The sequence below is a fragment of the Cyprinodon variegatus genome, unplaced genomic scaffold (assembly GCF_000732505.1).
Source record: "Cyprinodon variegatus isolate N-32 unplaced genomic scaffold, C_variegatus-1.0 Scaffold371, whole genome shotgun sequence".
Lineage (NCBI taxonomy): Eukaryota > Metazoa > Chordata > Actinopteri > Cyprinodontiformes > Cyprinodontidae > Cyprinodon > Cyprinodon variegatus.
Genome location: NW_015150824.1, coordinates 256,019 through 277,589, shown reverse-complemented (window position 1 = coordinate 277,589; position 21,571 = coordinate 256,019). Strand labels below are relative to the sequence as shown.

General features: G+C 36.8%; 1 protein-coding gene across 2 annotated transcripts in view; it reads left to right on the top strand.

Annotated features, from left to right (window-relative positions):
• arhgef7 (Rho guanine nucleotide exchange factor 7) overlaps window positions 1–20,923 on the top strand; it is a 28,747-nt gene extending 7,824 nt beyond the window's left edge. Inside the window, exons 3-22 of one of the 2 annotated variants that reach the window (XM_015386584.1) lie at window positions 3,262–3,346; window positions 3,423–3,547; window positions 3,633–3,837; window positions 7,786–7,874; window positions 10,516–10,610; window positions 10,782–10,877; window positions 11,273–11,395; window positions 11,477–11,615; window positions 11,687–11,746; window positions 11,873–12,019; window positions 12,124–12,210; window positions 12,322–12,400; window positions 12,562–12,692; window positions 12,791–13,009; window positions 14,218–14,314; window positions 14,757–14,846; window positions 15,214–15,372; window positions 15,585–15,681; window positions 17,581–17,635; window positions 18,257–20,923. In XM_015386584.1, coding sequence (XP_015242070.1) covers window positions 3,262–3,346; window positions 3,423–3,547; window positions 3,633–3,837; window positions 7,786–7,874; window positions 10,516–10,610; window positions 10,782–10,877; window positions 11,273–11,395; window positions 11,477–11,615; window positions 11,687–11,746; window positions 11,873–12,019; window positions 12,124–12,210; window positions 12,322–12,400; window positions 12,562–12,692; window positions 12,791–13,009; window positions 14,218–14,314; window positions 14,757–14,846; window positions 15,214–15,372; window positions 15,585–15,681; window positions 17,581–17,635; window positions 18,257–18,379 — 2,301 coding nt within the window. In that variant the 3' untranslated portion in view covers window positions 18,380–20,923. The remainder of the gene's footprint in view (window positions 1–3,261; window positions 3,347–3,422; window positions 3,548–3,632; window positions 3,838–7,785; window positions 7,875–10,515; window positions 10,611–10,781; window positions 10,878–11,272; window positions 11,396–11,476; window positions 11,616–11,686; window positions 11,747–11,872; window positions 12,020–12,123; window positions 12,211–12,321; window positions 12,401–12,561; window positions 12,693–12,790; window positions 13,010–14,217; window positions 14,315–14,756; window positions 14,847–15,213; window positions 15,373–15,584; window positions 15,682–17,580; window positions 17,636–18,256) is intronic. The other variant, XM_015386585.1, reaches the window with a different exon arrangement.
• Window positions 20,924–21,571: the final 648 nt, after the last annotated feature.

Here is a 21,571-nt window from a genome sequence, read left to right as displayed (position 1 = left end):
TCTATACAAAGCTAGAATACCAAAAGAAAAACCTACTTATGTATATTTTTTTATAGTGAACAAGCAACACCTCTTGATTTTAATGGATCCCCAGTAAAAAACAGGCTGTTTAGAAACAACAGTTGACAGTTTATATGCATTATAAGTTGAAGAAAAAAGCTTTGACCAGGCACTGGCACAATAAACAAACTCTTTTCCCACTGATTCCCAGTTAATTAAATTCTTTGTCAGTATTCTGTTCAATTGGATCTGTTGGTGTACAATTGCAACGAACCCGACCTCAGAGAAAATCCAAACGAAGGTGTTTGAATTATTTGTTAATATAAACATTATTGCATGGACATATTATAAAAAATCTACCAAAAATGGAACAGATTTTTTTTTTATATTTACCACTGAAACTAGAACTAAAAATAGGGATGCACTTTGTTTTTGTTTAGTTTTTTAGTTTCCTCTCAGTTGTATTCCAAAACTTTAATTTGGAAATCTGCAGATAAGGTCATATAAAGAAGAAATCACACAGTAAATCCATCCTGAAAACAAATCTGCATCTGTAAGGGTTCCAATTAGGGAAAATGGACAAACGTTAAGTCGGCTGAGCCATATCAAAGAGAGAGCGTTACTATGGCGATTAGCAATCAGTCAAGAGCCACGTGCTTGTTATACCCAGGTTTTGTGTTTTTGTGCAAGAAAATCTAATTTGCCTAACACAGTAGATGCTTTAAGCTGTTTAAATTAAACTATAAGTATAAAAAAATTGCAAAAACCAAAAACTTTGTCTGCAGATCTGACATAAATAAGTAATTTAAAGTCCCACATGGCTTCATCTTCACACTAAGAAATACAGACGTTTGTTAGAGTGTGTGGTTTACACAGGATTAGGAGCTTCTGAGGTGTTTGGATCGTGGCTCTGTGTGTTTCCAGTAACGTGTGCGATTGAGCGATTACAAGAGGCAGCTCAGACTTAATCCTCCTTCCAGCTGAAGTTGGATCAGAGCACTAATGCTCCATTTGGCTCTGTTTTTTGCTTGATTTATAGGGAGATGAACTTTTAATCCAGCAACATTATAAACAATTACTTTTAAAGCAGTCTGTAAAGACAAATTTAACTTGAGAGTTTGAGTGCAGAGAAAAGGTTTCTGCTTCGGTGGAGATTTCTTCTTTTTGTTATGGTGTTCTCATTGGTTGCAGATCTACCCACACTTTCAAAGGGAGGACATTATCCATGTGAACGCGAAAAAGCATGAAAAAGTTTCATACCAGCCCAGTAATAATAGTTGTGCCACCTTGTGGGAACTAATAATTCATTTTTTTCATTTGGATGACTCTTTCCCCACACCTCTGTTAAATTTAGAGTTTAATTTCTTCAGACGGTTGTTGAATATTAACTCGTTTTATCATCACTTCACAGCATCTTAAGAATTTTAAGTGCAGACAGACCAAAACCAAACATTTAAACTGCTTCATTTACACTATTTTCAGACTTCTCCAGGATTAGAAAACAGGTTGCCCTTGGTGTTCCTCCTGAAATTATCCTTTAAAAATAATGTTAAATAAAAGCTAATACTTTTATTTCACAAGGTTTGACAGTTAGTTTCCCACCAGTTCATATGATGTGGATGATCATGAGGTTATCAACTTCTAATATGACTTTTTCTGATGATCTAAAAGTGTGGCACAAAAAAGAACAAATACTTATTCACAGCCCTCTCTGTCCACAGAGGTGGGTAATCCAAGTCCTTCATCCTGTTCACAAAACCAGGTGATCAGTTCCTAGTCTGTGTTGTAAAGCTGGATGGTTGGAACTAATCTCCATTAGTATTTGTGCGATCAAACACGAGGGTTTAAAATCATGTACTCATAAATAAAACCAATCAAAATCTTTCACCAGTCAAACACACACAAGCAAAACTTAAAACGTGTTTATGTCAGATTCTATATTTGTGTTTATATACAGCTGTGCTTGAAGTTTACAAACCCTGAAAATGATAAATTCAAACTAATCATTCAAATGACACAAAACTGAAAAAGTAGCAATAAATAAAAGTTTACTAAATGAAAGTTTTAGAAAAGGAAATACTGACTTAAAATTTTTTTCTCTCCCGTTTTATCGGGACCGGGTTACGGGGGGAGCAGTCTCTGTAGAGACTCCCAAACTTCCCACTCTTCAGACGCCTGCTTCAGCTCTGCTGGGGGAAACCTAAGGTGCTCCATGGCCAGTCGAGAGACATACTCCATGGTGTCTTGGGTCGTCCCCTGGAGCTCCACTCAGTGGAACGTGCATGGGACACCTCCTGATGGAGGCGCCTTAAAAAGCTGTCTGAGCCACCTTAGCTGACTCTTCTCGATGTGGAGGAGTAACGCTATACTCTGAGTCTCTCCTGAATGATCGAACTCCTCACCCTATCTCTAAGAGCCCATCCTCCCTACAGATCAAGCTCATTTCAGCCGCTAGCATCTGGGATCTGGTTCTTTTAGTCATGATCCAGGTTTCAGGACCATAGGTGAGGGTTGGAACGTAGACCGACAGTTATATTGACAGTTTTGCCTTTTTGCTCAGCTCTCTCTTCACCATAACAGACAGCTGCAGCGTTCACATTATAGCAGCATCTGCACTGATCAATCTATTGTTCTCACACTACATAATTCCCTCATTTGTAGAAAGGACCACAAGATAGATGACTCCTCCACTTGAGGCAGGAACTCTCCTCCATCCTGAATGGGGAGAAGCAACCTTTTTTCTGGTTGGAGGAGCTGATTATCATCCAGCCGCTTCACACTCTGCTGTGAACCGACCCAGTGCATGCTGTAGTTCTTGGCAGCAGGGAGCCAGCAGAGCCATATAATCTGCAAAGTCTGCCAGTCCCCAAATCAGATCCCCTCCAGCCTTTAGCTGTACCTAGAAATCCTGTCCATAAAGGTTACGAACAGGAACGATGACAGGGCAGCCCTGAAGAAAAACGGTCCCAGACAAATTAAAGTGTTTTGCTTATGAACAGTGACCCAACATGCCTGTCAATAAGTAACAAAGTCTTACTGAAAATTTTATATATTCAAAATCGTTATCATGAGTTCCATTTTAATTTTTTTTTTAACCAATTACTATTTATTTTACAGCAAACTTTTTTTTTCTTTAATGTAAAGGTATGTAAACTTTCAAGCACAAATGTATATGTTTAATTGTGTTTCTTTCTCTAGCTCCATCCTTTATTCTTTTTAAGTATTAAATACTAATAAAAATTATTTATGTTTTTTTCCTAGCCTTTTGAAGTGAACGACCTCCTGCAGGGACTGAACTTTTCCAAAGTACTGAACTCCTTAGTCGCTCTTAACAAAGCTACTGAAGGTAGGATTGAGGTGTTCAGGGCCAAAATGGGCACATATCTCTGCAACCCCTGTCTGAGTTTGTTGTTTCCATGCAGATCTGGGCGCCTCTGGAGACGGTGTGTGCGCGCCGCACTCCTCAAGTTTAAGAATCAAATCGTTTGACTCTCTGAACACTCAAAGTCGCTCGTCTAAGCTGCAGCAGCCTCAGTACCGCAGCCTGGTGAGTCACAGTACCAGTGTCTACATCACAGCTTCATCTTTTACAATAACAGAAGCGTCATGTCTTCATGTTTGCTCCTCCGTAGGACATGTCAGATGGCAGCGTGTGTGGCCAGTTGCTGGTCAAAGCGCGTTTTTGCTTCCAGGCGACCAATGAGGATGAACTCTCCTTCTCCAAGGGTGACATCATCTGTGTGACCAGGCAGGAGGAGGGGGGCTGGTGGGAAGGCTCACTGAAAGGCAAGACTGGGTGGTTCCCCAGTAACTATGTTCGGGAGCTGAGAGGAAGCGGTGGGTGCAACTTCTGTCAGGATTCTCTGTGTTTCAGTGGAGTGTCATCTTTAACTTCCACAGATGTGTCACACCTATTTAAAGTGTTAATATTGGTTGGTTATAAATGAAAATGCAGTGAAATTAACATAAAAATTAAAAACTCAACAATTTTTAGCTGTATGCACATATTTTTTTTTTTACCAAACTTTACAAACAGTTTTATTCCTTAAGCAGTAATAAAAGCAAAAGGCAAGTTGGCATCTTGCAATGATGTTTCTACTTATAATTACTTCATTAACTCTTTTGTTTTTTATATTACATAAATGGTGAAATTATCCTGTAAAGATACTAAAGTTGTTATACTTGAAAAACTATCAAGAAATATGTGAACATTTCTTAAATTAATTGTATTTAACCTTAATTTGAGTAGGTAAATTAAATGATCTGCCAATGCAATCAGTATTTTTTCTTTTAGAATAAGATAATTGTCCTGTTCCATTGGCAAAGTGTCTCACTTTCCTCCTCAATTCAGGAACAAAAGCACTTATTTTAAGAAAAAAATCACTTATTTAGATTTCAGTTTTTTCCACTGTATATTTATTCACATTTTCTAACTTTGTAACTATTAAATAAATAGTTTCCTTTGTCAGAAATATTCTTCATAACTTTGATTGGGCATAAAGAAAGTGTGAGAACTGAGCTTGTTAGTGATTCTGTTCAACCTTCTGCAGTCATTGTCAAACGTCTTGGTTTGCTGTGTTGCTTCTGGATAAGGGGAGACGGGAAGCTCCACATGGACACAAAGAAAGGAAGTTCCTGAGTTGCTGCTTAAAAAGGAACTTCCTGACTTCCATCTCAGCAGAAACAACAACTACAATAACAGCAGGCGCAGGATACATATCTGTTGAAGCTCTTAAAATTAGTTTGAGCTTTTTTTTTCTCTTATTGTATTGGAGATACTCATTGTTTAGAAAGTACATCCATCTTTATATGGTTTTATTCAACATTTAGCTGGAATAAACATTTAAAAATGTCTGCAAGACAGCATGCTAGCTGTAAAACACTAAATAAACCTGAAAGATCATGACATCATGGAATCAGCTACTTTTAACATTATATCATCTACAGAGACAAGTGCTGTGTGGAAATAATGGGGCTTTGACTCCAGCTTGAGAGTTTAAATGTACAGGTTCAGCTCACTCTCTTAAAAGTTATGGCAGCAATTCACTTAAATATAAAGATTTATTACAAACAGAAGGATTATTATTGTTTTTATTTTTGTTTTTATTTTTGTTTGTTTTAATTCTCGTTTTAACCAGTATAGGAAAATGAAACTTATTAATTCTAATATAATTTTTTGAATTTTCTTTTCCCAAAGTTACTTTTGCACATGGAGCTTTATTGTTTTAAAGATCATTACAACACTTGTACCAATATCCACCTTCCGATGCTGCGGGTCCCTTAGCTGTATAAGACTATTTTATCATTTATTTACCTGATTCTGACCCTGGTTTGGTTCTAGGCTGATTATCTGAACTGAAGGATAAAGCGGCACAGCAGCTAGGCATCCTGACGAGAGTTAATATCCTCAAATTTCTTTTTTTATTGCACCTCAGTTCCACTCAGCTATACTTGGAAGTAGTGATGTTTTCATTTTGTGGACTGCGGAAAGACCAGATTTCCCTGTCTATTGTTCAGTTATTAGGTTTTATCATATGAAACAGAATCCCACATGAACTAAAATAAACAACAGATGAAATGATGCTTAAAATATTCATAAGTTTGGCAACTCTACCTTAAAGTGCTTTACATTCTATCCAGAATGCGTAGGAAACAAGGCAGGTATCGTTTTAAGATGTAAAATAAGAGGAAGAAATGAAAAGGAACGCTCTCCCTGCAGGAGGTGTGCTATGAATTAAGAGGAGGGAAGCTAGCTAGCACAACACCAGTGCAGCCCAGAAGACGCTCTCATTCTGACTCCAGTTGTCATTAAACATGTCAGGCGTGCGCTGTCGTTTACATAATATAATCCCATCGCCAGTGTTGCAGGTCGCCGGCTCGAACTTTCAAATGCTGCCGCTCAAACCGATAGTTGCTCACTTTTCCTGTCGAGTTTTCTTCACTGATATTAGGCAGCTTGTTTTTTGAGTCTGTGGACTGGGCTTGGAAACTAGGATTTAGGAATAGAATAGATTTAGGAATAGAATTGAACTATCCTGGGTTAAAGGTTAGAACCGGCTCCAACCGATTATCGATTTTTGATGTCCAACCCTGCAGCTAATTAGACCTCCAGCTGTTGATTATTTTAGTCATTGATTAAAACCATACTATGTAAAGTTTGACCAAGTATTAGCTTATTCAGAGTTGTATTAAATGATCTTTCAGATCAATATTTAGCACTTGGGGCATATCGTTGCTCAGTGCTGGCTGCTGTTTTAAGGTTCTGATCTACTGCTGACTTGGTTTATTGGTTTATTGCCTCAGCTCGCAGTTTTACAGCATTCTAAGCTCCCCATAAACACCAGAGCAAAGTAAGCTAATAGTTAATAAGCACCAAAATAGAGACGAAACTTACCTGATCACACTTACCTTTGGTTCTGTCCTTCATGACTTCTCTAACTGCTGGTCCAAATTGCTCTGCTGTCAGAGTCCAAAACACTGAGGTAGACTCTGTTTGAATTTGCAACCATGAAAGTTTAGTTTTTGTTCATCCAGGGTGCTAATTTTTACATTTGTCTTTCAACAAAGAGTTCTTTCAGTGTTGTACCAAGCAAAGATAGAGTTAATAAAATAAAAGAAAATTGAGGGAAAAAAAAAATCACTATTCCTGGTAGTAATTTCAACAGGGCATTTATTGTTAAATAATTAAAAATTAAAACAAAAAAAAATGGAAATGCTAGATTTATAAGAAACCATTTTAGAAGGGAGTTAGAAAACAATTTATTATGATTATGTATTAATGCTTTACAGTTGTACTGCCCTGTAACATTGCTTTATTAATCCATTAGAGCTTGCTAGATTGGTACGGAGCCCCTCTGATGACATGGTCAAAAATAATTTTTAATTGTGGCCACAAAGTAGTATTTCGTGCGCACGAAATACTACTTCGTGGCCACGCAATAAGTTTAACGTGCGCACGAAATACTTATTAATAATATTAATTTCCTTCCTGGACAACTGGGTAAGCAAATCGAGCGCGCCTTCTCTAAGGTCTAAGGCGCGCTCGATTTGCTTACCCAGTTTTTTGTAGATTGGTGCTTTTTAATGACTTTTTTTCTAAATTACAACATTTTCATCCAGGTGAGCATTCCCCAGATCTTCCTAAAAGGTTTTAATCCCTCTCACCTTCCTCATTCCTCACCCGTTTTCATGTCTGCGTTTAGCATATGTTATGTTTTACAGTCTCTACATGATTACTAATTTAGTTTTGTATTATTTAAATAATCAATGAATCAAATTATTAGCTTCAAATCTACTGCTAGAGAATTTAGTTTAAAGATTGCTGAATTAGCTCCTCTTCACAATTTTCTCTGTCTTTCTTGTTTCTTGTGATGGGTTTTATTTTTACCACACTTTTGTCTTCCACTCAACTCTGCATTGTTTCACTTGGTTACCGGACATGGGGATCAATTTTTTTTTGTTGTTGTTCTTTTTGCAATGAATATTACATATACTTTTGTCATACTTAGATATTCTGGGAAAATAAGTTTTGGAGATTTCATTAACCCCTTATGATCAGCAGCAATACACTCTTTAAATGTATCACACTATGTCTAATTAGTGTATATATATATATATATATATATATATATATATTAGGAGTTTCTCTAATTTAATGAAATGACTGAAAAGAAAAACTTTTCATTTAATGTATTATATATGAGGATCCATCTATTTAGCCTTAAACGCATCACATCTTCTGTTTCAATTACAAAAACTAAGACCTGCATTTTTTTGTATTTTCAGACAAAACAGACAAGCAAAAGTGTGGGACTCTAAAAAGTCCACCAAAAGGTTTTGACACCACCATCATCTCCAAGACCTACTATAATGTGGTGAGTATTTTTATGTTGCTATTGTTGGCTCCTTATGTTTTTTTAAGTCAAACATCTAGTGTGAAATCTGTTGAAAGCCTCAAACAGGGACATTTAAGAACTGGTTTGAACATTAAATCTAAAAGCATTACATTTTTTCATTTAATGTTAAAAAACTGTTTGTTTTTTGATCGGTCTTTGGACTTTAGGCAAGCTAAAGGGTGATTCTCCTATTGTGGATTGTCACAATCAATTATTTTTAATTTACACTTTTAATTACTGATCCTATAAGCATGTCTGTGTGTGCGTATAAGCATGGCATGATTCGTGGAGTCCACATGGCATCGTCAGCTTTGTGTGACAGAGTGCGGCCACTCTAATGTAGGTTATTCCTTCCATCCCAGTGGTTTCTGGGGCAGCCTTGCCTCGGGGTGGGCTCTTTCTGGTGCGAGAGTGTTTTTAATAATGTAGCAAGATGTTGCAGTCTATGCAGACCGTGCTATCTATGGTCGAGGTTCCTGAGTGTTCTTTATACACAGGCGAACAGGTCGAGCCTGAAGTGAAAACTGTTCCTAGACGCTAATGCAACAGCAGGAAAGAAGCTTAGATGGGTAAAAAATGTCTGCTTTGGGCATTTTTATTTCATTTATTCACTTTATTTTCTCAAATTCACAATTTCCTGCCCTATTTTGTTTACCAAATATATATATCTTAATTAAAAACATATAAAATTAAGCCTGCACATTGTCCAAGTTGTTTTGATTGCAGTTTAAAGATGAGCTGCTTTAGGGGAATTTTTCTTCAGCATCACCTTCTCCTTTAACCTATGTTTTTGAGTTATAAAAGCTAATCCAACAGCTTCCAGTGAACCACTCCACTTATCTCATCTAGTCCTGTTGGTTGGTGTATAAATCGATCTGTTTACCTGACTAGTCGTAGATCACTACATTTTAATGGTAGGAGGGTTAGTTGATTCTTTAATGTCCCATGTTATTGTACATTTGAAAATAAAAGCTGCTGACAATGAGCCCACCTGGATTTTTTGCAGGGCAGCCTCTCATTAGTCCATAAAAAAGAAAAAACCAAAACAAAAACAAAACATCTGTTCAGGTGTTTTATAAAAAAGTGAGTCAGGAAATTGTCTCTATACCAAACTGAAAGATTGCTGTTTTCTACTTCAAAAACATAGATTTTAAAATGAAAAAACGTTCTATATTTATCTATATATATTTTTTAATTCAATGCAAAAAATGGATGCATAAACACCTGGATTTTATTTCAGTGTTAAAAGCTGTTTAAAGTAACAGATTATGATTAAAAATGCCTCCGGACCTTTACTGGTTGTTGATTTTCTTTATTTGGACCCCAATGGTTTTTAATTGGTTTCTCCTGCTATAGGAGATGAAAAGTATCATGACTTGACCAATGTTTTAGTGAAGGAGGCAGTGGAGATGAGCTTTTTAAATCAGAATGGAAGACTGATAAAATAATGACAAAGGATAAAGAGGGGAATGCTAAGATAATTGCGACTGGCTTTTAAAAAAGCCTTTTAAATTTAGCCATAGAAAGTCTGTTTTGTGGTCCTAACTCCAATGCAGACACCGACCAGAAGTCGCCTTATCTCTTTTGCTCTGCCACCTGCTCTGCCCAGTAGGCTCATCTGATCCCCCGCTGTCATTCTTCCACCTCCAGTAGCCTTTAAATGCTAACTAGCCTCCCCATTTTGGGCTTCTCAAATGTACCGCTGCCCTACTCCCACCTATTAGTAGCCTCTAACCCGCCTTCATCGTTTTGTTGGGACTTCATCAGATCTTTGGCTTTGCTTCTTTGTTCTCCTCTTGAGCTGCCTTATAAGGCAGATATGGCAGATAAGGTAGATCCAATCCACCCCTGTGGATCCTAGGCTCCAGCTCAGAATGCTGTCTCCCCTTCCCTCTATTGTCCTGTTGACTTGTCTCCCTGTTTTGGGGACTTTGACCAAAACCAAAATGGATCAATTGCAGGAAAAAGATACATGTCCGCTCAGATAAAAAACTCATCAATAAAAACAATCCATGCTTGACATTGGTTATTTTCATAATGACCGCCTGATAGACAGTCATGTGAAAATCTGCCAATATCTGTGCAATGCGGATCCCCCTAAAGACATTAGGAAAGGCTGATTTTGAAACACTGTTTTTGAGCTCAAATTCGCCAAGAGGTGGAGAAAGGCATTGAGCGAGATACTTCCACCCCCCCCCACCCCCCGCCCCCATTTGTGAATGTCATACACAGCTTTGACATGACAGATACAAGATGTTTCTAAAAAGAATTTTGCATAATAAAGGAGCGTTAAAGCGTTAAACCTTGCACACATTTTGTTTGCATTTTATATGAAAAATGCTTGTTTTCTCACTGGTGACTAGAAGATCGAAGGGAGGGTTTGAAATTTAATGTTTTAATGCTGCATTTTGTAGATCTTCATAAATGAGATACTAGAAAACACAGGCAATTATGAAATGTTTTTTTTTTTTAAGTCAAGGTACGTTTATTAATATTTCACAATTTACATGCTTTACATGAACTTAACAATACAATACAAGGAAAATAGAAACTGAATAAAAACAAGTAAAGGTAAAAACGTGATATTCTATTCTTTTTTGTAAAATCTCATCCCCAATAGGTGCTACAAAACATCTTGGAGGCAGAGAGTGAATATTCAAGGGAGCTGCAAAGTCTCCTGGGGACGTACCTTCGCTCCCTTCACCCCACCGACAGGTTGATGCTTCTCACACTTTCTCACTTTGATACGTGACAGAATTTTATTTTTGTGAGGTGCTTTGATACATTTGTTGTGAATCACTGCTATAAAAATAGACAGAATTGAATCATATCCCATGAGCAGGTATGCATGTCTGTTTGTCTTCTTGCTGTTTTGTGGTTATACAGACTCAGCAGCGTTGACATCAATCATATTCAGGGGAATCTGGAGGAGATCTCAACCTTTCAGCAGATGCTTGTTCAATCCTTGGATGAACAGACCAAGTCAGTCATTTTTTTTTTCTTCATTTGTTAAATTCCTTAATCCTCTCTCAGGTTCAAAACTGCTTATGATTAAAAACAAAAACGTGAGCATGTTTTTTTGTGTTTTTGATGCTGATTGTGCCTTCCTGCAGTTTTTTAAATGACATCATGCTTCCTTGTTTAAGACATGAGTGCCAGCACTTCTGCGCTGATGTAGCAAATGTAGCAACAGAGACATCTAGTGGTCAGCAGAGTTATAATTTTGATTAATCGGTTATTTTATGTTTCTGAGTTCTTTTATTAGCATTGTTTAGTTATCTTTGTGGTTTTAATTTCAATCAACCTTTTTTTTTCTGTGTAATTAAAGTAGTTAAATTGTTTTCATCCAGTTTAATATTACAAAATAATTTGTGCAGACTTCCAGAGGGCCAGCAGAGAATCGGAGGTTTCTTTCTGAGTCTGATGCCTCAGATGAAGACCATATATTTGGCTTACTGCGCCAATCACCCATTTGCAGTCAGCGTGCTCACACAGCAAAGGTGATGCCAGACGCAAACATTAAACATGTAAAAAAACTACAGACAAGTTAGAGTTAATGTGTTTGCTTATGTGTCTCTCAGTAAGGATCTTGAAGAATTTATGGAGTCAAAGGGAGCACCTAGTCCTGGTCTCTGGACACTGACAACTAGTTTAAGTAAACCCTTCATCAGAATGGAAAGATACCCAGCGCTGCTGAAAGAGCTGGAAAGACACATGGATGTAAGAATTCACAGGCTCAAAACTTAAGCAGTTAAATGTTCTTGTTTTTTGATTTTCTAATTGTTTTTCAGGAACAACACCCCGACCAAACTGACCTCAATGCTGCCATGGCAGCTTTTAAAAGCCTTGCTGTAAGAATGCCTCTTTTTCATTTCTGTTGCCACAAGTTGAACCTGTTTTACCAGTGGTACAACAATAACTTTGATCACTTTCTGCTGATTTCTTTGTAACCTGTGTTTGCTTTGTTTTTGTGCAAGGCTGAATGTGATGAGGTGAGGAAGAAAAAGGGCCTGGAGCTGGAAATTCTGACGGAGCCAATCAGAAACTGGGAGGGAGACGATATCAAAACTCTTGGCCCGGTTTTACATATGTCTCAAGTCAAAGTTCATACACAAAACTGCCAGGTACCAAACTCTGAGACTGTAGACATCGATGCTGGAGATATTGAATTGTATTTTTCAACTGTTGGAAGTGAACAATGCGTAAAAAAAAACGTTTTGGCTTTCAGGAATCTGGCGAATGCTACCTCCTCCTGTTTCCTCACACTTTGCTCATGATCTCAGTGAGCCTCAGGATGAGTGGGTTCATATACCAGGTATCACTACATTCTACAGTGGTTCATGTTTTGCTAAATACTGTAATTTTTATCATACACCATGAGATATTGAGAGCGCCCTATAAATTGACCTCCTCTGATTGTCTGTAGGGGAAGATGCCGTTATCAGGAATGCTCATCTCTAGAATCGAAGATGGAGAAAACTTGAAGAATGCTTTTGAAATATCAGGTCAGCCCCTTATTGATCTTTTTACTGAAATAATCAGAGCCCTCTATGTGATTTTTTACCAAAAAAGGTGTTAAACTCATCTAGTTTATGAAGCAATTCTGTTATCATGTTGGTTAGTTCATATAGCAAGTCCTCATGTTTGTGTTTCTGTTGTTGTGCAGGCAGCCAATGTGAGCGCACGCAGATAGCATGTAAAACTCAGCGGGATCTGCAAGACTGGTTGGACCTTCTCACCAAACACACACACACCACTTCACCTCATGTGCACAAGCCTCAGGCTGTTTATCACACAGTAAGGAGCCGTTTGCATGAAACGGTCATTGTTGATCTTCACCGACACTCGACGCTCATTCATCTCTTTTTTTCCCTCCTTCTCCATGTTGTTTCTAGCTGCCCTCGCATCCTGTCACCCCCTCCAGACACTCTAGAGGGGAGAGCGGTGGGAGCCCTTACCACACTCTGCCTCATCCTTCGTCGTATGGAACAAATCACATTATTAGCCCCATGTTTGGAAGCCTGGAGCCACCGAGCACTCCCAAACCCTGGACTCTGAGCTGTCTTCGCCCTGCACCTCCGCTAAGACCCTCTGCTGCTCTGTGCTTCAAAGAGGTACTCATCAAAAATCTGTTGACGAGTCTAAACAAACGTAAGCTAGGACTTGTATGAAGGTGTCTGTGGCTAATGGTTGAACTTGGAACCAGGCAATAATTCAATATCAATATGTACAGACTTGCGTTCTCGTCAAGTCTGGTCTTGGCAAGAACACAGGAAAGTGTGGACTTGGCGAGAATGGGAGCACGCAGCATAGATATGGGTCAATTGGAACAGAAGCGTACTCGTGACGTCATCACACGCTCGGCTCTTCTAGAGCTGCGTTTCACCTCCTGTTATTAATAGTCTCTAGATAATGAATTATTACTTTTTTCATTTAGTGGGGGAATAATGATGGACAGTGTCAGATAAACCCAAATAAAATAAAAATTTTGTCTAAATAAAACAAAAAAATCGCCATCAGAGCCAGCGGTCCTTCACACACGGCTATGCCAAGAGCTGCTGCAGACGGGCTGCGGTTAGTTTTGGAGCTCCGCTGGTTGCCGCGGTCTTCTCAACTTTTGAAATCTCATTTTTAATTACATTAAATCGGTAAATGGGCCATATAGTGACACTTTAAAATGTAATATTCTCGCCTCAAATTATCTTAAAACGTACTTTTATTGAACAACAGCAACAGAAAAGAGAACTTTTAACTTTCAATGGAGCGTTCAATTGAAAGCTGCTGCTGTCGCGGTGCATTCAGGGACAGCTGTCAATCTTAAGAACGGACAAGTCTGCTCTGATGCATGCTGGGTAAAGAGGGCGGAGCGAGAACAACATCCGGGGATTTGGTGCGTTCTCGGTCTAGCGTAATAGTGGTGATATGACATTTGAACACCTTTAATCTATTTTTATACACTCCAGTCTATGTTTATAGCATTTGTCAATGACGGACAATCCGGGCGCACGTGGTCCGAGCCGAACAGGAAAAGTCACACATGAAGTTTTATCCACAAACTGAACAAAACATCCCAGTTTAGGATAACCTGCATCGGGCAAAAGCAGTCCTTGCAAATGGCTCCGACTTCCACGTCTGGTGAATGAGAGAATGATTGTCGCGTGCAGACCATATAGAAAGCATGTAGAGGCTTCAGATTTCCATTGGAAAATATAAAAAAACATGTATTCTTTTCTTTCCACTTTTTAACACTTAAAATTTATTTTAACCTTCTTAACCTTCTGTACTTTAATGCACTGATTCTGTGGTTTTCTCTTTTTCATAGGATGTAAGTAAAAGTCCCAAAAACAAAAGGCCTCTGCTCCCTACGATAAGAAAACCAGAGAGGAAACCATCAGAGGAAGATTTCACTACCAGAAAAAGTAAGAACAGATCAGACACCAAGCTGCAATCAGTCCAGGGTTTGAAAAAGTAACTTTTATAAAGTTCACATATTCACTATTTTCAGAAACTGATATAATTAACACTTTGCAACTTAAACATGAAAATTGCAGTCTAATTCTATTAGGTCAAGATTTCCCCTTGGCCTTTTTTAGTTAAAGTAATTTTATGGCTTTGGTTAATTAATAAAATTAATGCATTCTTTTACTTTTGATTAATGTATTTTTTGTTTCAAGCCTGATCAACAACAACAAAAAAAAAAAAAATAAGTTGATCAATTGTTTCAGGCAGACATGCTGCTCTATTAGTTCTCCTTAGTAGGAGTTTAAAACTGATGTTTGTTTTACATTTGTTCTGCTGGATTCAAATGTTTTAAGGTATCTTCTCTCTATCCTAATTATTTTTTTGTTTCGTCTGCATCAGGCACAGCAGCTCTGGAGGAAGATGCTCAGATACTGAAGGTGATCGAAGCCTACTGTACGAGTGCAAAGACTCGTCAGACTCTTAATTCCAGTGAGTGATGTTTACATCCATCATCATAATTAAACTGTTGGCACTAATTGTCTTTTTATGCATCAAGCCTTTTTACTAACCGTTTTTCTCTCTTCTCTCTTATCCTATTTATCACCATCCATCTATTGTTTTATCCTTAATTTTCCTCGCATTGCTACGCCATGTCACCCTCATCCCTCCACTGCCTATTTTCTTACAATGTTCCTGTAAAACCCGTTTATTATTCTCAATGTCTCCTTGTGTTGTGTGTTTATTACTGTTGGAATTTATTTTACGGTTTGTCCTACACTTTTTTTTACCTTATCCATTATGATTTGATTTGCCCCCCCAACCTCCCCATTGTTGGTTGTTTTATGGCACCGTAAAGCATGGCAAGGAACTGACCTCATGCACAACCATGTGCTGGCTGAGCCCAGCTTCTCTGTGGCTGTGATCCCCAGTAACCTGCCGTCTTCTGAGCAATCAGAAGACTCTGATTATGACAGTGTCTGGACTTCTCAAAGTCACAGGACCGCCTCGTTTTCCCGTAAGATGCCGCTGTTGAGAACCTTTTATGCAGACTGAACCTTTGACTACTGTAGATAAAGTGACCTTTCCCCCCTTAAACATTGGCTTGTATTTTATTTATTTTTTTAGTTCAGTTATTCTTTTTTAGATTCTGATATTATCTGATACATTTTTTTTCTTAGAAACAACAAACTTTTTTGTGCAGTAATAACTTTTAAATTACAATTTTAGGCTCCAGCAGGAAAGATGTTCACATGTTGTTCCCAGAAGAGGAGAAGATTATCGTTGAAGAAACAAGAAGCAATGGGCAAACTGTAGTGGAGGAAAGGTAATAAATCAGACTGCGGATGTAAAGGGTACATCTCAGTAGTTAGATTAATATAAGAAGAACTGATATAGATGCATTGCAGCTGAATTCACAGACTCTTCAAATGTTCACCGAAATGTAGCTGCGGCCATATTGAGTACCTGCTCTGGTCCCCGTTGTCAAAGATGTCGTCCATATGTCATGACGTCGGGTGTGACGGAAAAAATGTGACCCAAATATTTGCTGGTGAAGATTCTCATTCATCCAGGTCATAGTCGTTCCAAAAAAAGTAAAAAAAAAAAAAAAACTATCCACTGGACTTTGTTTCCAAGTTTGAAGAAATTTCACTTCCCATTCAGGACGCTTTTTAAATTTAAAATGTCAGAATTAGCGTTGAGTTTGAGGCTTTATAGAGTGGACCGAAAAGCTTCTTCTGACATTTTCAAATGAAAAGCTTCCTCGATGGGAAGCGAAACGTCTTCAAACTTGAAAACAAAGTCCAGTGCTTTGTTTTTTTTAAACGTTTTTGGAATGACTATGACTGAGAATCTTTACCAGCAAATTTTTGGGTCACATTTTTATTGTCACACCCGACGGTATATTACTTACGCTTACCAAAAGAGAATGAACGTGTTCAGAGATTGCCAGCGATCAGAAGGGCTGACTGGGTGCTGACTGCAAGTAACCGTCAGTTCAGGGTACATTTCGTTTTAGGTGAGGGTCGATATAAGTCACAAGAGGTTAGGCTGCTGTTAACTGCTGTTGACTTGATTTATTGTGCTGTAAAAAAATGTATCCAGAAAATTATGTGATTAGTAAACACTGATTAGACACCTGAAAAAATGCATTTGATATCATGATCTTTAGATTTTGCTTCTTACATTATAGTTGTGTTTAGCTGTTTACATTAAGTAAGCATAGAAATCAGCAGAACGAGACGTACCTTTGCTCTATATACCAATATCTTCCTTTTCCTCGGATGCCAAATTTTCCGGTTACTAACCCAGCTGTGAAAAATGGATAAGTATCTATGATTTTAAAAGCTTTTAGACTTTCTCTGGTGTACAAAGACAGGTTTGTATAAGATATACTTATAAGATATGAAAGGAAAAAATCTGGGGGTTGTAGAAAGGTGTTGAAAAAGTTTGCAGAGACTTCGTATGGATAACCTCCAACACAGATTTTTCTTTGTTTAAGCCCACGGGTATTCAAATGAGATTGATTGAGCAGAAGCGCCACATAGCTAACCTAAGCGTTCGATACTCAATATGGTGGCAGTGAGGTTAGAATGCATCATGACATCACTCTTCTAAAACGCATCCAATTAGATTATGGATTAAAATGTGCATTGAGTTACACCCCTATTTGCATCATACTTTGACATAGGCCAGTTGTATTGCTACTCCCACCCCCCATCTTTAAAAAGAAGTACCGGTACAAAAAAAAACAATTAGGACTAAAAAGAATATCCACAAGTTCACTGCAACTTCTCGTGGAAAACAATGCAGAGGAAAATAAAGAGTTTGACGAGGTCAGGTTGGTCTTGTGCATATTTCAACAATGAATATTGATTATAAATGGTCTAAAGGTCTGCTGTTACAGAGATAGAGGAGGATAAAATAAAACTGTATTGACAAGTTCAGGTGTAAAACAGATGCAGTATGTTGTAAGGTGCTGTTTAAAATTCAGCCCCATTATCATGCCATAAAAGTTGTGAGAATGTAAAGTTCTTGTGTTTTTTCTTCTTTATAGTTAAAGTTCCAGACTTCACCTCCTGCATATGTGAACACACTTTTTTTTGCTTTGTTTGTGTTTTAGATTTGGTGAACATAGTTCATCTCAGTCCCGACTTTGTTTGTCGAGGTGAAAGCACTGATTGTTGAAACAAAAAATATGTTGTTTTTTTGTTTTTCTCTGCAGGAGCCTGGTGGACACTGTTTATAGCCTCAGAGATGAGGTTCAGGAACTCAAACAGGTCGGTTTGATCTTTCCATCTATGTTGGACATGTTTATGCTTGTCTATTTTCAGTGAACAAATATGCTTTCACAACCAATATTTAGGGAACATAAAAAAATTAAATGGGGATTGTGTCTTACTTATGGGTTATTCGTTAAAACCCCAGTAAAAAAAAGTCACTAATTAGCCAAAACTCTATATAAGGCAGTTAAAATTCCATAATAACAAATGTTTGGTAAGTTATAAAGTGCATTATAAATTTAATTAAGTAGTCATGGTCCTTATCAAGTGAGATGGAAATAAAAAATGGCTCCTTATTGAATACGTATATTAGTTTTCTAGTAAAATCTCTCCTTCTCTCTCTCTGTACCTTTATTTATCTCTATATATAAATATATTAAAACTAATAATTCAAATGTTAATCATCCGTAAGTACACCTGTATCTCTACAAAATCAGTTTATTTATAAAAAAAATGGCTATATTGGATATATAGTGTATATAGGTGGACAAAAGACCTGCTTAATTTGTATATAGAAAGAATTCTATAAAATTTTACATTGAATTTGCAGACTTGTCTTCTGCTATTTGATTCTTTTCTCTCCATCTTTGAGGATATTTATCTCCTTCTATTTTTCAGGACAACAAGAGAATAAAGAGGACACTAGAGGAGGAGCAGCGAGCAAGAAAAGAGCTGGAGCGAATTGTGAGGAGGGTCCTGAAGAACATGAATGATCCAACCTGGGACGAGACTAATCTCTGAAACCAGTACAGATCTGAAACGGGGACCAATTTCTGAATTTTACGTCATCATATGACGAGAGACGTTAGCTGTGCCGACAGAAGCTGCCAGCAGTTTTTGCCACACTTCAGCATACGTCCGTTTCATTCAACTAACCCCTCAAACTAAGCCCTGTGCCAAATAATGGACCTAGAACTTGAAGCCATCTAAACTGAACACGAAGCTTTGAAGCCATAACAGCTGGTAGAAATTAGAACAAGACATTTTGCCCTTATTCTCTTCTTCTTAACTCTTATTAGACTGTTTTTTTTTTGTTTCTTTATCAGTGTTCCTGCCTTTCCTTTGACTGGTCGTATATAATTTCTTGTATTCAAGGAAAGTATTGTTATCTACACTTTGTGAATTAATAGGACGGTTATACATAGATTCCAACTTGGAGAAACAAACAATAACTTATTTTATTCACTCAGGATGCATTTAAAGGGTTTGATACACAACTTAAAACTTCAGTCTTTTTAAGGAATTTAAAATTCATTTTACCCTTGATTTTCTATGAACGTCTAAGGACTAAAATTATATTTAAAGGTTCAAATATATACATACACCAAAATATTGTTAAAAATCCCTGTGCAATTATACTAAGACCACAAATGCTCGATACGACATCATCTATTTTTTGAAACTATATAGACAGAAATGGAATTTATAGAGGAGGACATATGCACCAAAGGTCCCTTTACAATTCTGCCAGAGAGTTGTTTACGGCTACTAAAGTATTTTAAGCTGGACTCTCTAAGAGCTCTCTGTCAAGATTACAGCAACTCCAAATGATTTCAATCTTCCTGATTCAATTCTTGCTTTTAAAAATCATAAAGTTTCCTGCTGCATATTCAGTCCTGGGAGAAGGAGATCATGTGGTTCTATTAGGAATGTGTTTGAACTTCTGAACTGTGTATTTCAACTTTTCATGGACTATTGAAGCATTGCACCTTAAAAGAACTGACAAGCCAGCTGTAAGGTTACACCAAACGGATTATAAATCAGTAAATGATGAACCAGCATGTATAAAGACTATTTAGCTTTAAAAAAACATAAAACAAAAACCTTTTAAATTTTGGGTTTTAGTTAGGCCTGGGCAATTAATTGCATTTGTAATATAATCACAATTTAGAAAAATATAATTTTTTTTTAATTGCAGAGTGACAAATTTTTTTTATCACAATTAACAAGAGTAAAACACTAAATTTCTCCCTCCAGCCCTTTAGGTGGCAGTAAAAGTGTGTATGCACTGCACAGAAGAGTAGCAGCTACAACCTAGATTAATGCATTATAGTAGAAGTAAGGACTTGTTTTTGCAAGTTTAACAGTAAAGTCCTGCAACACTGAAATCAGGCTTTCAAGGTCATGAAAAAACTGAAACCTTGGAGTAAAACATAGACATAGTTGTGCTTAGTGCAAAGGATTATCGCAATAAAATCGCAATATTGGTTGAAAATAATTGCAATTATGATTTTTGGCAAAATTGTTCAGCCCTAGTTTTAATTGTAACCAGATTATGTTTTGGGACCAAAAAAAAGTAGAATAAATGAATTTTATATAGCAGGAACTTAGAATACTTTTTAGGATTTTAATGACCTTTACCTGAACTTATTAACTTTTAAAGCATCTAAATAAACGTTTGGGCTTTAGAATAACTCAGGATTTTAACATAACTGACATTTTTTTCCTGCTCAAAATAAACACATATTTATTATTTTATAATTCAAGCAATATTAAAAAGGTGCTTAAAATGTTATACCAACCTCCACTGCCTCTTAAGCAAACACTTTTTCATCAGTTTGCTGTTTTTCTGTCCAAGTTTTAGGTCAGTGGATTACTTCTAGCTATCAATAACTCGATAAATAGATAAAAAGACATGATTTTTACTTGGGTCACACTCTAGATAAACCACTAAATGGAACATTTTTCTCTACTTTTGTGAAAAACTGAATATTTCTCAGATGTTATTAAAGTGCTTAAGTGTTTAGAGATTTCCATAAACTGTTCCAAAGTGCAGGTTTGTCTAATATTGTCAATTTAGTATCTGAAACGTCAAATTCTGACTCACTTGTTTGAGTCAAACAATGGGATTTTGTCAATCAGAAGTTTTTCTCTGCAAAACCAAAGTTAAAGCAATACTACACTGGAAAATTTCTCTATTTATGATGTCATTATGCAATTTATTGTAGAATTTATTCAATTTTTTTTTTATTTGTATCTTTTTTTAAAACTTTTGCTTTTATTGTAAATACCTGTTTTATACTTGACCTTGGCTCGCTACATCAGATCTCTTCTAAAGAGTAGTTTCTCTTGGATTTCTACCAGTTTAACCCATGTGTGATTAGCTATATGATCAATTATGGCAGTGATTAACTCTATCTTATGTATTTATCTGTAACTGCTGTAAATGTCTCATGTGAACCTGTATTGATGATGATTGCAAAGGTTATAATAACTGTCAATCTTTATTTATTTCACCTGTCAGACCGTCAATGAAGTTCTAAATCCAAATGAAAACTTTAGTCTATGAGAATAAAAGAATATCTACAATGTTCTGAAAACTGACCAGTTTTTTGTGTAATCCCATTCAGGATGTTGCCTGTTAACAATTTCCATAATATTGCCAAACATTAATACACTCCCATTAAAGCTTTTTTTGCTAAGATAAGTAATTGTAAACTTAGTTTACTTTTCAAGTAAGGTAGATACATACTCGTGCCATAATTTTCCGTTTTTATTTATTTTTTTCGAATTTAAGCAATACAGTTTTCTCTCCTTTCACCTCTAAATTACACACAGTGTCAAATAAAATATTAGTTCAACAATAAACTGTAAAAATACACATTTTCCTTATTCTACTTCTTTTAAACGTGAAGCACATTTAAGGCGGAATTTGCTCAACAGCGCCCCTCTGTTTTTCCGTGGTCGCTAAGCTCATCTACCCTTATATGGAAAAGTGTATTGCAGCTTAACTAAACGCAGGTGAAAGCAGCGCGACTTTGATTAGAGTTCTATCAAAATAACCAAAAAAACAAGCTGGACAAAACACGGATTAACGATAAAGAAACAAACAAACACCAGTTTATTTTTTACTATGGTATGTATACTATATTAGAAAATATAAAGTCATAAAATCATAATAAAAACGACGGAGATTTTCTCGCTCATGATTTC